The 12,839-nt window shown below is 38.2% G+C and overlaps 1 protein-coding gene across 22 annotated transcripts in view; it reads left to right on the top strand.

Annotated features, from left to right (window-relative positions):
• Positions 1-12,839, top strand: part of TRIP12 (thyroid hormone receptor interactor 12) — a 147,880-nt gene that overhangs the window by 65,365 nt on the left and 69,676 nt on the right. For all 22 annotated transcript variants that reach the window (XM_053596386.1, XM_053596385.1, XM_053596400.1 and 19 more), the window contains 2 exons: positions 6,801-6,906; positions 10,268-10,404. In XM_053596386.1, the coding sequence (XP_053452361.1) occupies positions 6,801-6,906; positions 10,268-10,404 (243 nt within the window). The remainder of the gene's footprint in view (positions 1-6,800; positions 6,907-10,267; positions 10,405-12,839) is intronic.

The raw sequence follows: 12,839 nt of genomic DNA, 5'->3' as shown, positions 1-12,839 counted from the left end.
TTTCCTGCAGCTTTTATTACCATACAGTTGTTTAATTAAACATTCCTTACTACTGGGTATTTTAGCTCCTTTCTACTGTTTCCTTATAAACAATGCTTAGATGAATATCTTTGCACACTTCAGTATTCTTAACTCTTGTTGCCAAATCAATACACGAAATGGCTATGTGTTGATTAGGAAATAAAAATGTAGGTTAGAAATTGGCATTTGGGATTTAGCTCATTATCCGTAAAACTTGAATTTTATTATTTAGTGATGTTAAAATAAGTCTGTGGTCCCTTTCTATATTCTTATAAATTACTTTTTTATGAGGAGACAAGGTCATTGTTTCCTCATTGTTTCCTGAGTTGGAGTCCAGTGTCATGACTCTGGGTTTGGGCAACCCTTCAGTATATTAGTGGTTGTGGTAGAAGTAGAGTGGCAGTTTAGCCCTCTGATGCTGTGAATGACAGTTTCATTGGTACCGCGTGGAGGAGGAGGAGATAGCTCCTTAAGAGATTTTTTTTTTTTTGGCCAGGGCTAGGTTTGAACCCGCCACCTCCGGCATATGGGACTGGCGCCCTACTCCTTGAGCCACAGGCGCCACCCCCTTAAGAGATTTTTTAAAAAATAAATAAAGCGGGGATGCTCATACCAAATGGCTTCCTGGACACTAAAAATAGGTGCATCTACTTGATCATCTCTTAATGTCTTTTTTTTTTTTTTTTTCTTGAGACAGTCTCACTATGTTGCCCTCAGTAGAGTGCCCTGGTGTCAGAGCTCACAGCAACCTCAACCTCTTGGGCTCAAGCGATTCTTTTGCTTCAGCCTCCCAAGTAGCTGGGACCACAGGCGCCTGCCACAATGCCTGGCTAGTTTTTTGTTGTTGCAGTTGTCATTGGTGTTTTACCTGGCCAGGGCTGGATATGTGGCCGGCGCCCTATCCACTGAGCTATGGGGCACTGCCCAATGTCACTTCTTTTTAAATATAAGTCAGAAGATAAAAATAGTCATGTATTTGAATTGAATAATTATTCACAAAATAAAGATCTTAGATCATCCTAACTCCTTTTATTCCTACCAGATTTTCAAATAGCCTTATCAGATACACTGATATTGGTATTCGCCTTGACTCCTTATATAACAGAAGGAATCTTTAATAAATGAGAATACTTATTGGATTGCTGGAATATTGTATTATGGTAAGGGAGGCTATATTTCCATTGTAGGACTGTGTAATAGGTTTTATGCTATGTGTATGAATATTTGTATGTGTGTGCTATATAAAAGGTCAGCATGCATATAACATATAGCAGTAGGAAAGAAAAGAATAAAATCATGACACTGAATACCCTGGACACATTTGTGTCCAATTGTTCATTGCTACTTTTTAAGAAGCTTCACAAAATAAGGATAAAAACCATTCTGGTATTGATAGTGATCCACCTTTTGTGACTTATTATATGTAACTATGCAGACATGTTAATAGCATTTATTTTTCTTGCAAAGTGATAAAATGGTGGCATTTCACAATAATGAGAAACACATTTTCAAATTTATAAAATTTAAAGTAGATATGAGAAATACGTAGTAGAGTAGAAGGTACCCAAAAGCATCTTAACTCTTTTTACATAAATAAGAGTTCAATAAATATCTGGAACTATGGTCACCCCTCAGTCGGTTTATTCTTTTAAAATGTTTTTTTAAAAAAAATCCAAGCTTAAAGGCAGGGCATAGTGGCTCATAGCTATAATCGTAGCATTCAGGGAGGCTGAGGCAGGTGGATTGCTTGAGCTCACGAGTTTGAGACCAGCCTGAGCAAAAAGTGACACCCCATCTCTATGAAAAATAGAAAAACAGAGGCAAGAGGATCGCTTGAGCCCAAGAGTTGGAGGTTGCTATGAGCTGTGATGTCATAGCACTCAGCCCAGGGTGACAGCTTGAGACTCCGTCTCAAAAAAAAAAAAAATCCAAGCTTGCAGTCAGGTAACAATAGGCTTGCTTATTTCACATTTCAAAAGCCATACTTTTCGAAAGAACCCATTTTGCATTCAGTTGAAAATGTGAAGCCTTGGAGGGGTGGCGCCTGTGGCTCAGTGAGTAGGGCGCCCGCCCCATATGCCGAGGGTGGCGGGTTCAAACCCAGCCCCGGCCAAACTGCAACAAAAAAATAGCCGGGTGTTGTGGCGGGCGCCTGTAGTCCCAGCTGCTCGGGAGGCTGAGACAAGAGAATCGTCTAAGCCCAAGAGTTAGAGGTTGCTGTGAGCCGTGTGACGCCACGGCACTCTACCCAAGGGTGGTACAGTGAGACTCTGTCTCTACAAAAAAAAAAAAAAAGAAAATGTGAAGCCTTGGACTTTGAATAAAGCAGGTTTTTGTTAGGAGTATGTGTGTGTGAAACACATCTGTATTGTAGAAAAGATCAAATAGAATTTTTAAGAGGAAAATACTACCAAATTCGCCTTTATCCAAATGATTAAAAATTGTAGGAACAGATACATATAATCTTATGGTACAAGGTCAAGAGCTTTGAGAAAAGCAGTAGGTTTACATTAATACCTAATTTCATTACACATGGTCTTTGTGGATAAGACTATTTTAATCTAAAGACTGAGTTTTTAATTTTATTTTTGGGCAGAGTAACATCATAAAAATCAATGACAAACACAGTTTTGGTGCATTACAGAGCCTATAAAAGAAGAGGATGTGAGGACGTGTGTGTGTGTGTGTATACCTGCATACATGTGTTTTGTTTTATAGTAAGTTGTAAGTTTACACCTACCATATGTTGTCTTCTATTGAAATATTCCTTGCTAGACCAGTGGAACGCAAGGAAGAAATTCAAGTTTTATAGAATATTTGTTTATGGGAGTTGTGAAGTTTTCATTTAGAACCAATAAGGAAAAATTATAGCATTTTGCCGGAAGTATGCTGAAGATGTTTTAGTATCTGTTCTGCTTCAAAATAAGCTTAGGAATTGTGTAATTGACTGGCTTATGTTCCTGTTAAGCAAGGCAGTTAATGTTTTTATGTCTTACAAATGGGAATTATCATTAACTTTATATCTGAAAGTGCTTTTGAAAAACTCAAATAGTGGGCGGTGCCTGTGGCTCAGTCGGTGAGGCACCGGCCCCATATACCGAGGGTGGCGGGTTCAAACCCGGCCCCGGCCAAACTGCAACCAAAAAATAGCCGGGCGTTGTGGCGGGCGCCTGTAGTCCCAGCTACTCGGGAGGCTGAGGCAAGGGAATCGCTTGAGCCCAGGAGTTGGAGTTTGCTGTGAGCTGTGTGAGGCTGCGGCACTCTACCGAGGGCCATAAAGTGAGACTCTGTCTCTACAAAAAAAAAAAAAAAAAAAAAAGAAAAACTCAAATAGTCTAAAATTGTGAGGATAGTATATTTTAGCAAGTCAGTTTTGCTTTTAATGTATTAAAGTTGTTTGTTCTTCCATCTTGGGTTTAAGTAATGTTGCAAATAATGATACCTCTTTCCACTAGAGCAGTGGTTCTCAACCTTCCTAATGCCACAGTGTATTTTCATTGTTACAAAGGGGTTGTAACCCACAGGTTGAGAAATGCTGCACTAGAGTACCTTATCCATCACAGCACTTTTACATGAGATTCTTTCAGATCACAAAATGTTTTAAAGGTTTTTTCCCCCCTACTTTGTCAGACTAGATGGAGTTATGACCATTATCCTAACATTTTGCATTGTGATATGATTATTACATTGGTTTTAAGTATTTTTCTATCCACTCTGTTTTGGTTCTTTCTTGCCCTGCTCTTCTGTAAATTAGTATGGTCCTTCTTATAGTTTTTTTTTGGTTTTGTTTCTTGAGTCTCACTTTACTGCCCTCGGTAGAGTGCTATGGTGTCATAGCTCTCAGCAACCTCAGATTCCTGAGCTCAAGTGCTTCATTTATCTCAGCCTCCTGAGTAGCTTGGACTACAGGTGCCTGTGACAACACTTGCCTATTAGAGACAGGGTCTTGCTTTAGCTCTGGCTGGTCTTGAACTCCGGAGCGCAGGTGAATTAGTCCGCCTTGGCCTCCCAGAGTGCTAAGATTACAGGTGCGAGCCACCACCACACTCTGCCCTTATTAAAGTTTAACACCAAAAATAGGTAAACATATTCATTGTGGGGGTTGGAGGATGAAGTATACCATCACTTTTTCTTTTTTTTTTTTTTTTGAGACTCAGTCTCACTTTATTGCCCTTGGTAGAGTGCTGTAGTGTCATAGCTCACAGCAACCTCAAACTCCTAGGCTCAAGCAAATTCTCTTGACTTAGCCTCCAGAGTAGCTGGGACTACAGGTGCCCATTACAATGTCTGGCTATTTTTAGAGCTGGGGTTGTGCTCTTGCTCAGGCTCGTCTCAAAACCGTGAGCTCACGCAATCAACCCTCCTGGGCCTCCCAGAGTTCTAGGATTACAGGTGTGAGCCACTGTGCCTGGCAGTATACTGTTATCTTAAATCATCAGTATAGCAGTGGCCCATAATATATTAATTTGAATATTTTATTTTGAATATCAGTAAATACATGTGAAAGTTTGTACTGAAAGTTTGTCCATTACTATATAATATATATGTATAAAGGCATTTTATTATCTCATGAATGAAGAACTAAGTAATAGTTCAGTAATGCAGTCTGCTTTGTCATAAGGGAAACTTGTGGGTTCCTTTACCCCAAATATTTTAATGTAGACTACACTTGGACTTTTTTTTCTCTCTCTAAACTATACATTTTTTTTAGTGTACTTTAACTTAGCTGCACAATTCACATAGACAAATGCATTTTAATGTTTTCTGAAATATTTAAAAATGATTTTATAATTTTTTAAAAATAGTGGTACTACTTAGCTACACATATTAAAGTAGCCCCGTTGATCTATCTTTGTGCCATGTCTGTCTCAGGGGACAAGTGTGGATACCCAGGCATATGATCATATCAATTCATTCTGACAATATGCCATGTAGAAAATTAATCTAAAAATGAAAATGTAGTTTTAGAAAATGTTAAGTCAATCTTTTCCCAATTAATGATTCAGTTCTTTGATTCTTTTATGTTGATTTCAGGTGTCTAAATAATTTCATCAAAATTTTTTGAAGAATGTCCCAAAAGATGTGATTTAGATGTTTAAACGATACATAAGTTTTTCTTTTTAATTTTTTTTTTTTTTTTTTTTGAGACCAAGTCTCGCTATTTTGCCCTTGGTAGAGTGCTATGGCGTCATAGCTCACAGCAACCTCCAACTCTTGGGCTTAAGCGATTCTTTTGCCTCAGCCTCCCAAGTAGCTGGGACTACAGGTGCCCACCACAATGCCCAACTATTTTTTTGTTGCAGTCATCACTGTTGTTTAGCTGGCCCCAGCTGGGTTCTAACCCGCCAGCCTCAGTGTATGTGTCCAGCACTGTAACCATAGTGCTATGGGCCCAGAGCCTTAGCAGCTTTCCTTATACATGCTGTTAAGACATGTCAAGTTGAATAAAATGAAGTTTTTTGTTTTTTTTTTGTTTGTTTTTTGAGACAGAGTTTCACTTTGTCACCCTCAGTAGAGTGCTGTGGCATCATAGCTCACAGCAACTTCAAACTCTTGGGCTCAAGCCATTCTCTTGTCTCAGCCTCCCAAGAGTGACTACATCTGCCTATTTTTAGAGATGGGGTCTCGCTTGGCTTAGGCTGGTCTCAAACCCGTGAGCTCAGACAATCCACCCACCTTGGCCTCCCAAGTTCTGGGATTACACGCCCGAGCCCCCTCGCCCAGCCCTAAAGTTAAGTTTTAAATTAAGAATCTAAAAGATCAAGATGTCTAGAATCCTTTTTTACCACTTACCTCCCAGACTCTTTACTGATGCTTTTAACAACATCAAAGGAGTAAAGAACTTAACATTCCCCTTTATACCAATGAAATAGCCAAAAATTATCAGCAAAACTTCCTGGAAGAAAGTAAGTGACCAAGACCAATTTTGTAATTAATTGATCTCTGAAAAAGTTAAGATAATGTTGTAGTTCTTATGGAAATAGGATTGTTGACTCTTGAGACCTTTCACTATTGGAGGTGTTTAGGTATATCTGACTATTCAGAATGTTATCATATCTGATAACATTACTATTATGGTTGAGGGAGGATAGATGGATGCTATCATGGCTTTCTCATTCATCAAATAATAAATTTAATAAACAGTTGCTATTTCTTGCAATCTATTAGCCCTGTAAAGGCATTAGTTTGTTTGAAGAATAATGTGTATAGTTTACTTGATTTTTTTCTCCCAATTACACAATATCATATACCTTGTGCATTCTGATCTTCAGTTACAGTGTATATTCCTTGGTGATAAGTGGAATTATCTATTTTGTTCTCTTATAAGCTTACTGATGAGCCCTATATACTAACTGAAATGGGAAAGTGTAAGAACAGTGTAATAAATTTAGTAGATTTAATGAAATTTAGTAAATTCTTGAAATAGAACGTACAGAAAAATTCCTTGGCTTTTATAGTTAGTGGAGAACGGAATCAAAGGAGGTGAAATACAGAAACTTTGAAGGAAGATGAGTTGGGAGAGGTGGGACCCTGCGTGGTATGATCAAGCTCAATCTAGCCACTGTTAAAAGACTGTTCCTGAAAAAAGTGTTAAATACCATTTGTGTTTCCATTATGAATAGGCTGAGTAAAGTCAAATTATGGAAGTAAAATATTCTGTGGCTGGAGAAGCCATGAAAAGATTCTGTAGTCTTATAAGTAAGATGATGACCTGAGAAATTTAGTAGTTTCTAATTCATGATAACTTGTTTTGATAAAATTTTACGTTTCTCGTGTAGGTTTAAGAAAATCTACCAAGAAGCGCAGTGAATCTCCACCTGCTGAGCTCCCCAGTTTGAGGCGGAGCACACGCCAAAAGACCACGGGCTCCTGTGCTAGTACCAGGTAATAATTTGGCTTTTTAAGGTTGTGATGAGTTCATTTATCTTATGATGCTTAGATACGTTCAAATTTCAATCCTGAACTCCATAAGGTTTTTTTTTTTAATTAGTGAAGTGAAATATTTTTTTACTTGAATCTTGAATATTTTCTCTAATGTAACTGGTATTATCTTTGTGAATTCTTCTCCAGCATTTATGTACATCTTTTTACTAAGTTTGAATCATGCTGTTTTTGAATTATGCTATTTTTTGGTATTTCTTCCTTTTCCTATGTTGCTATTCTGCTTCTAGAGTCATTGCCAGTAGTTTTTTTTTTTTCAGAGTTTAGTCTGCCAGATAAATCTCCAGTGATCATTATTATTATTATTATTATTATTATTATTTTTTTTTTTTTTTGAGACAGAGTCTCACTTTGTCACCCTCCGTAGAGTGCCGTGCGTCACAGCTCACAGTAACCTCCAGCTCTTGGGCTTAGGCGATTCTCTTGCCTCAGCCTTCAGAGTAGCTGGGACTACTGGTGCCCACCAGAATGCCCAGCTATTTCTTTGTTGCAGTTTGTCTGGGACTGGGTTCGAACCCGCCACGCTCAGTATATGGGTCCAGCACCCTACTCACTGAGCCATAGGCACTGTCCTCTAATGATTATCTTTATTTAAACTTGGGTTGTTGATTTTTAAAAGATAGGTAAATTTACCAGTACTGTGATTAATGAATCAAAAGGGATGCCTGTATTAATGGCTGTCATATTGCCTAATTAGTTTTTAAAAGTATTGGCACCAGTAATTATGTTTAATGGATGAGGGGCAAAATGTGCTCAATTTTTATTTTACATTGCACCTTCTCGAGACAAAGTAGGTTTTGTATGGGTTCTTTCACATCTCCCAATTCCTGTTTTCTCCCAGTTTATGTGGATCTCATTTTCACAATTAGCTACTTTTGATGTGATACAGTTCATTTTTTCATAAACCTTTATTAACTGATTGAGAATCTTAGGTAAAAGGTAAAAGTTTTCAGGTTTGGTCAGTTGTCTAAATGCCCTTAACTCTGCTATTCATTCAATAGCCAGATCTGAGTTCTGCTTCTTTCATATGTTCACTCTTGGATAGCACAATGAGGGAGGGAGACATGTTCTGAGAACATGTTTGGCCATTTTGTGAATGTTACAGAATGTATTTACACAAAATTGATAGTGTAGCCTCCACACAAAGCCAGATAGTAGAGTAGTAGTCTTATCGCTTCTAGGTTACATGCTTGTATAGTATGTTACTATATTGAGTACTGAAGGGAGTTGTAACAAATGTCAACTTTTCGTGTATCTAAACGTATATGTAGTCCTCAAAAAGGTATCGTAAGCTATAGAATCTAATGAGACCACCACTATTTTTGCCATGGTCCTTCATTGACAGAAACTGATTATGTGGTGCATGACCATGGTTTGTCTCTACTGAATGTGTTAAAAATGAGTGATGGGGGGTGGGGGGGCTGATTTTAGTTTGCCTTTTCTCTGCTATGACTCAGGTTAGTAGAAAGGTTTTAGCAGCTTTTTTAGTCTTCCACCATCATCTATTTTGATTACTCTTGTTACAATAATAACATACATAAACAAATTTTAAGAAGTGTATCTTTGATGCTATAAATCCTTACTTTTTATTTCTTTAAATTTTTTAAATATCTGGAGTTTGTATACTTGTGTGCTTTCAAAGTTTCTTAGCAAAACTTCTATGACAATCTCTGAGGAAATTTCTTAGTTTCAAAAAAAAAAAAAAAAAATTTTTTTTTTTTTTAAACAGTCTCAAGCTGTTGCCCTGAGTAGAGTGGTGTGTTGTCACAGCTCACAGCAACCTCAAACTCTTGGGCTTAAGTGGTTCTCTTGCCTCAGCCTCCCAAGTAGCTGGGACAACATGCGCCTACCACAACGCCTGGCTATTTTTGTTGTTGTTGCAGTTGTTATTGCTGTTTTAGCTGGCCCGGACTGGGTTTGAACCCACCATTCTCAGTGTATGTGGCCGGTGTCCTTACACACTGAACTACAGGTGCCGCCCAGGTTTTCAGTATTTTTGTTCTATTTTGTGACAAATACTGAGTCGTATTCGCTAACCCTTTGTAGTTTGAGATATAAACTGAATTCACTGTGTTTGAAAATTAATTTTAAGTTGTATGTGAAGTCTGTAATCTAGTGTTACAATTCTCTTTCTGGCCATTCTTTGCCTCCTTTTCTTCTACATGTCAGTTTCACCTGCTCCTTGTTTACTAGGTGGCATCTCATTTTGTTGTAGTAGTGAGACTTTATTCTAATTAATAAATAGTAGGTTTTAATTAGTAGTAGGTTTTTACATTTCTTAAGGAAATTTGGGGTTTAAATACTAACAAGTTGTAATAATTTTAGGGAGGTTTTTTTTTTGTGTGTGTGTGTGTGTGTGTGTGTCGCCCTTGGTAGAGTGCTGTGTTATCACAGCTCACAGCAACCTCAAACTCGTGGGCTAAAGTGATTCTCTTCCCTTAACCCTCCCAAGTAGGTGGAAGTACAGGCACCTGCCATAACACCCAGCTATTTGTTTTGTTGTTGGAATTGTCATTGTTGTTTAGCAGGCCTGGGCCGGATTTGAACCTGCCAGCCTTGGTGTATGTGGCCGCGGAGCCCTAACCACCAATGGGGCCTAGCCGGGGGAGAGTCTTTGTTTCTACCTAATTTGCTTCCTGGTTTCTCAGTCAAAATAGAAAAAATGTCATTGTCTATTAAATGTAATTTACTTTATGAGAAATGTGATCATTCTATTTTCTATATTCCTTGTTCTGTGACTGTGTCTTCACCAGGCATCTTCTCAAAGGCCATCTGTATTGATTTAACATTAACTTCATAATTCATTATTTTGAAGAACGTAGTTATTATTCACATTAGCTTAGCCATTTTTGGGTGATTTAGGTAATCTGGAATTTAGGTGATGATAATTTTTCTCCTTTCTTCTTTTCTCCCCTTTCCTCTTCCCATTGTTCGTGTTAGTCTGTAAGCCTGTTGTATATTGATTCACTCTTTACCCTGGAAGTGGTGCTCTGTTTTAAATGAATTGAATTTTCTCTGCAGGAGGAGTCACTTTTCCATTTATTTGGAAGTGTTTAAAAATCATTTCTGCTCTAAGGATGACAACATCTAGAAACACAAAAGCTTGCATTGTAAATGCAATATAACATGGAAGAATTTTAAATGTACAAAGTCTTGGTTGTTACACATAGTGATTTTTCTGCAACAATTTTTATTTAACAAGAAGAAACTGGCTTTGTGCTCTATGAATTTGAGCTTTGTGTTGTCTATACGTTGCTCCTGGTTCACTGGTAATGCTGCCTGTGATGACATTTTTCTGTTATAGTCGGCGAGGCTCTGGCCTGGGCAAAAGAGGAGCAGCTGAAGCTCGTCGACAGGAGAAAATGGCAGACCCTGAAAGCAACCAGGAGACAGTAAATTCTTCAGCTGCACGGACAGATGAAACTCCCCAAGGGGCTGCAGGTAGATTGATAGCTCTAAAATGCATTTCTATCTTTTATAGATATATTCAAAGAGAAGGCGAGGAAAGAAATACACTAGATGTTACTGTCAAATAAACTTATTGTTCTATTTGTTTTACTCCATAGGTTTGGCATTCTGATTAGCTGGATTTGTCATTGTTTTTAAATTGTCCAATCCAAATTTGTGCTAATTGCATTAAGATAACTCCTAGGAGGGAGTAAACTCTTTCCTGTTTAAGCTTTTCATATAGTGACTAGAATTTACAGTAGTCCATTTAAATTCACAGTATATAATAAAAATGTTCCAGTTCATCATTACTTGCTCATGGGTATGAATCTCAGGACAGTAACACAGGTTTAAATGTAGGCGTGTACTTAACTTTTGAACAAAGCTATTTCATGTATTGTTGTTTCATATTAGAATATGTGCTAGTTGTCTTTAATGTCAGCGGTTGATCATATGTCATAGTTTGTCTAGAAGATTTTGGCTTACTACTGTTACCTTCTCATCCTGTCCATCTTAGCATTTTTTGCTGCTATCAGTTTTATATGATAAGTTACATTACAGCATGTCTTCTGGTGGAAGAGTTTTATTCCCATATCTTTTTCCCCAGAATTGTTCCCTGAAGGATTAAATGGTAGATATTTAGAAAGTCCATTTTATGTGCAGCTCATTGAAGCTATTCATGACACACAGGCCATCCTGGTGTTGTACATTCTTTCCCCCAGTCTTTTAATGTTTACTTCAAGTCTGAATATGGAAGTAGGGTATTTCCCAAATGGATGACAAATGGAGCTGCTGAATGTGTTTGAAGGTGTTTATATAGAGTATGTGCTATATTGCAGACAGAGTATTTTGCACTTTATGTATATTCTCACTTAATATTTACAATAACCTGCTGAGATCTGAGCGCTATTATGATGAGGAAAAACCATGACCTATGGTAGTCCAACTTTCCCAGGGTTACAAGCTAGGATGTATGACTTCTGAAATCAAGGTCAAGTGCACATTTCTAAAAGCTATGTTATTCTGTTTCCCTGTGGTAACAAGAGTTTGTTTAATAAATGTAGATATAGTTGAAGGCTAGGTTGAGGGAGTGAGATATAAAGTTTTATTCTTAATTCGTTATTCTAAAAGCTTCCAGAGATCTGGCTCAGCTCTCCTAAAAACTTTATTTGGTTTTGTTTTCTTGCCATTCATGCGCCCTCCCCGCCCCCCCCTTTTGAATTGGCAAATGTGTTGTTACGCTGTCAGTCTTATTTGGAATCACAGTGTAGGTGTTTTCCAAGTTTGTTATAAAAGGTACAAGTTCACTGGTATTACAGGAGCATTGGCTTTATTACATTTTGGAGAATGGGTCCCCTATGGATTATACAAGTTCCTTCTTTGGTGTCTTGAGAAAGTATTTTGAGGGCCCAGTCTCTGCTCAGTGAGCAGGGTGCCATCCCCATATACTGAAGGTGACAGGTTCTAACCCAGCCCCGGCCAAACTGCAACAAAAAGAAAGCCGGGTGTTGTGGCGGGCACCTGTAGTCCCAGCTACTCGGGAGGCTGAGGCAAGGGAATCACCTAAGCCCAGGAGTTGGAGGTTGCTATGAGCTGTGTGATGGCATGGTGCTCAATCGTGTTTGATAAAGTGAAACTCTGTCTCTGCATTAAAAAAAAAAAAAGGTATTTTGAGAGAAGTGAATCACTTAATAGTCATATAACGTACTTTTAGTTTCTCCACATGTAAAATGGGAACTTAAACATACAAACATTTAATTTAGTGTAGAGTATATGAGTTCATGGACATAGTACACCTTTCACAAGTATCCACTCTCAGAAAGTGCTTCTATAGTTTCTATTTTTAATTTGAAACATAAGTTTGTTTTTATACTTTCAAAAAGACTGACTTGATCTCTTCATTATTTACTTACAGTGTTAAATTATTTTCTAGTATTTATTTTATTTTATTTATTTTTTTATTGAAACAGAGTCTCACTTTGTCACCCTCTGTAGAGTACTGTTCCATCACAGCTCACAGCAATTTCAAACTCTTGGGCTCAAGCGATTCTTTTGCCTCAGCCTCCCAAGTAGCTGGGATCACAGGTGCCCACCACAACGCCCAGCTGTTTTTTGGTTGTAGTTCTTGTTGTTTGGCGGGCCCAGACTGGATTCGAACCCGCCAGCTCTGTGTATGTGGCTGGCACCCTACCCGCTTGAGCTATAGGCACCAAGCCAGCCTTCCTCTATTTTGAGGCAAATTTGTCCTATCACCTTAACTTTGCCAGCATTGTTTTTTTCTTTTCTTTTTTTTTTTTTTTTTCTTTGAGACAGAGTCTCACTTTGTCACTCCTGGTAGAGTGTGGTGGCGTCACAACTCACAGCAACCTCCAACTCTTGGGCTCAAGTTATTCTCTTGCCTCAGCCTCCCAAGTAGCTGGGACCACAGG

This window comes from Nycticebus coucang, chromosome 7 (genome assembly GCF_027406575.1).
Source record: "Nycticebus coucang isolate mNycCou1 chromosome 7, mNycCou1.pri, whole genome shotgun sequence".
Taxonomy (NCBI): domain Eukaryota; kingdom Metazoa; phylum Chordata; class Mammalia; order Primates; family Lorisidae; genus Nycticebus; species Nycticebus coucang.
This window is presented reverse-complemented; position numbering and strand designations above follow the sequence as displayed.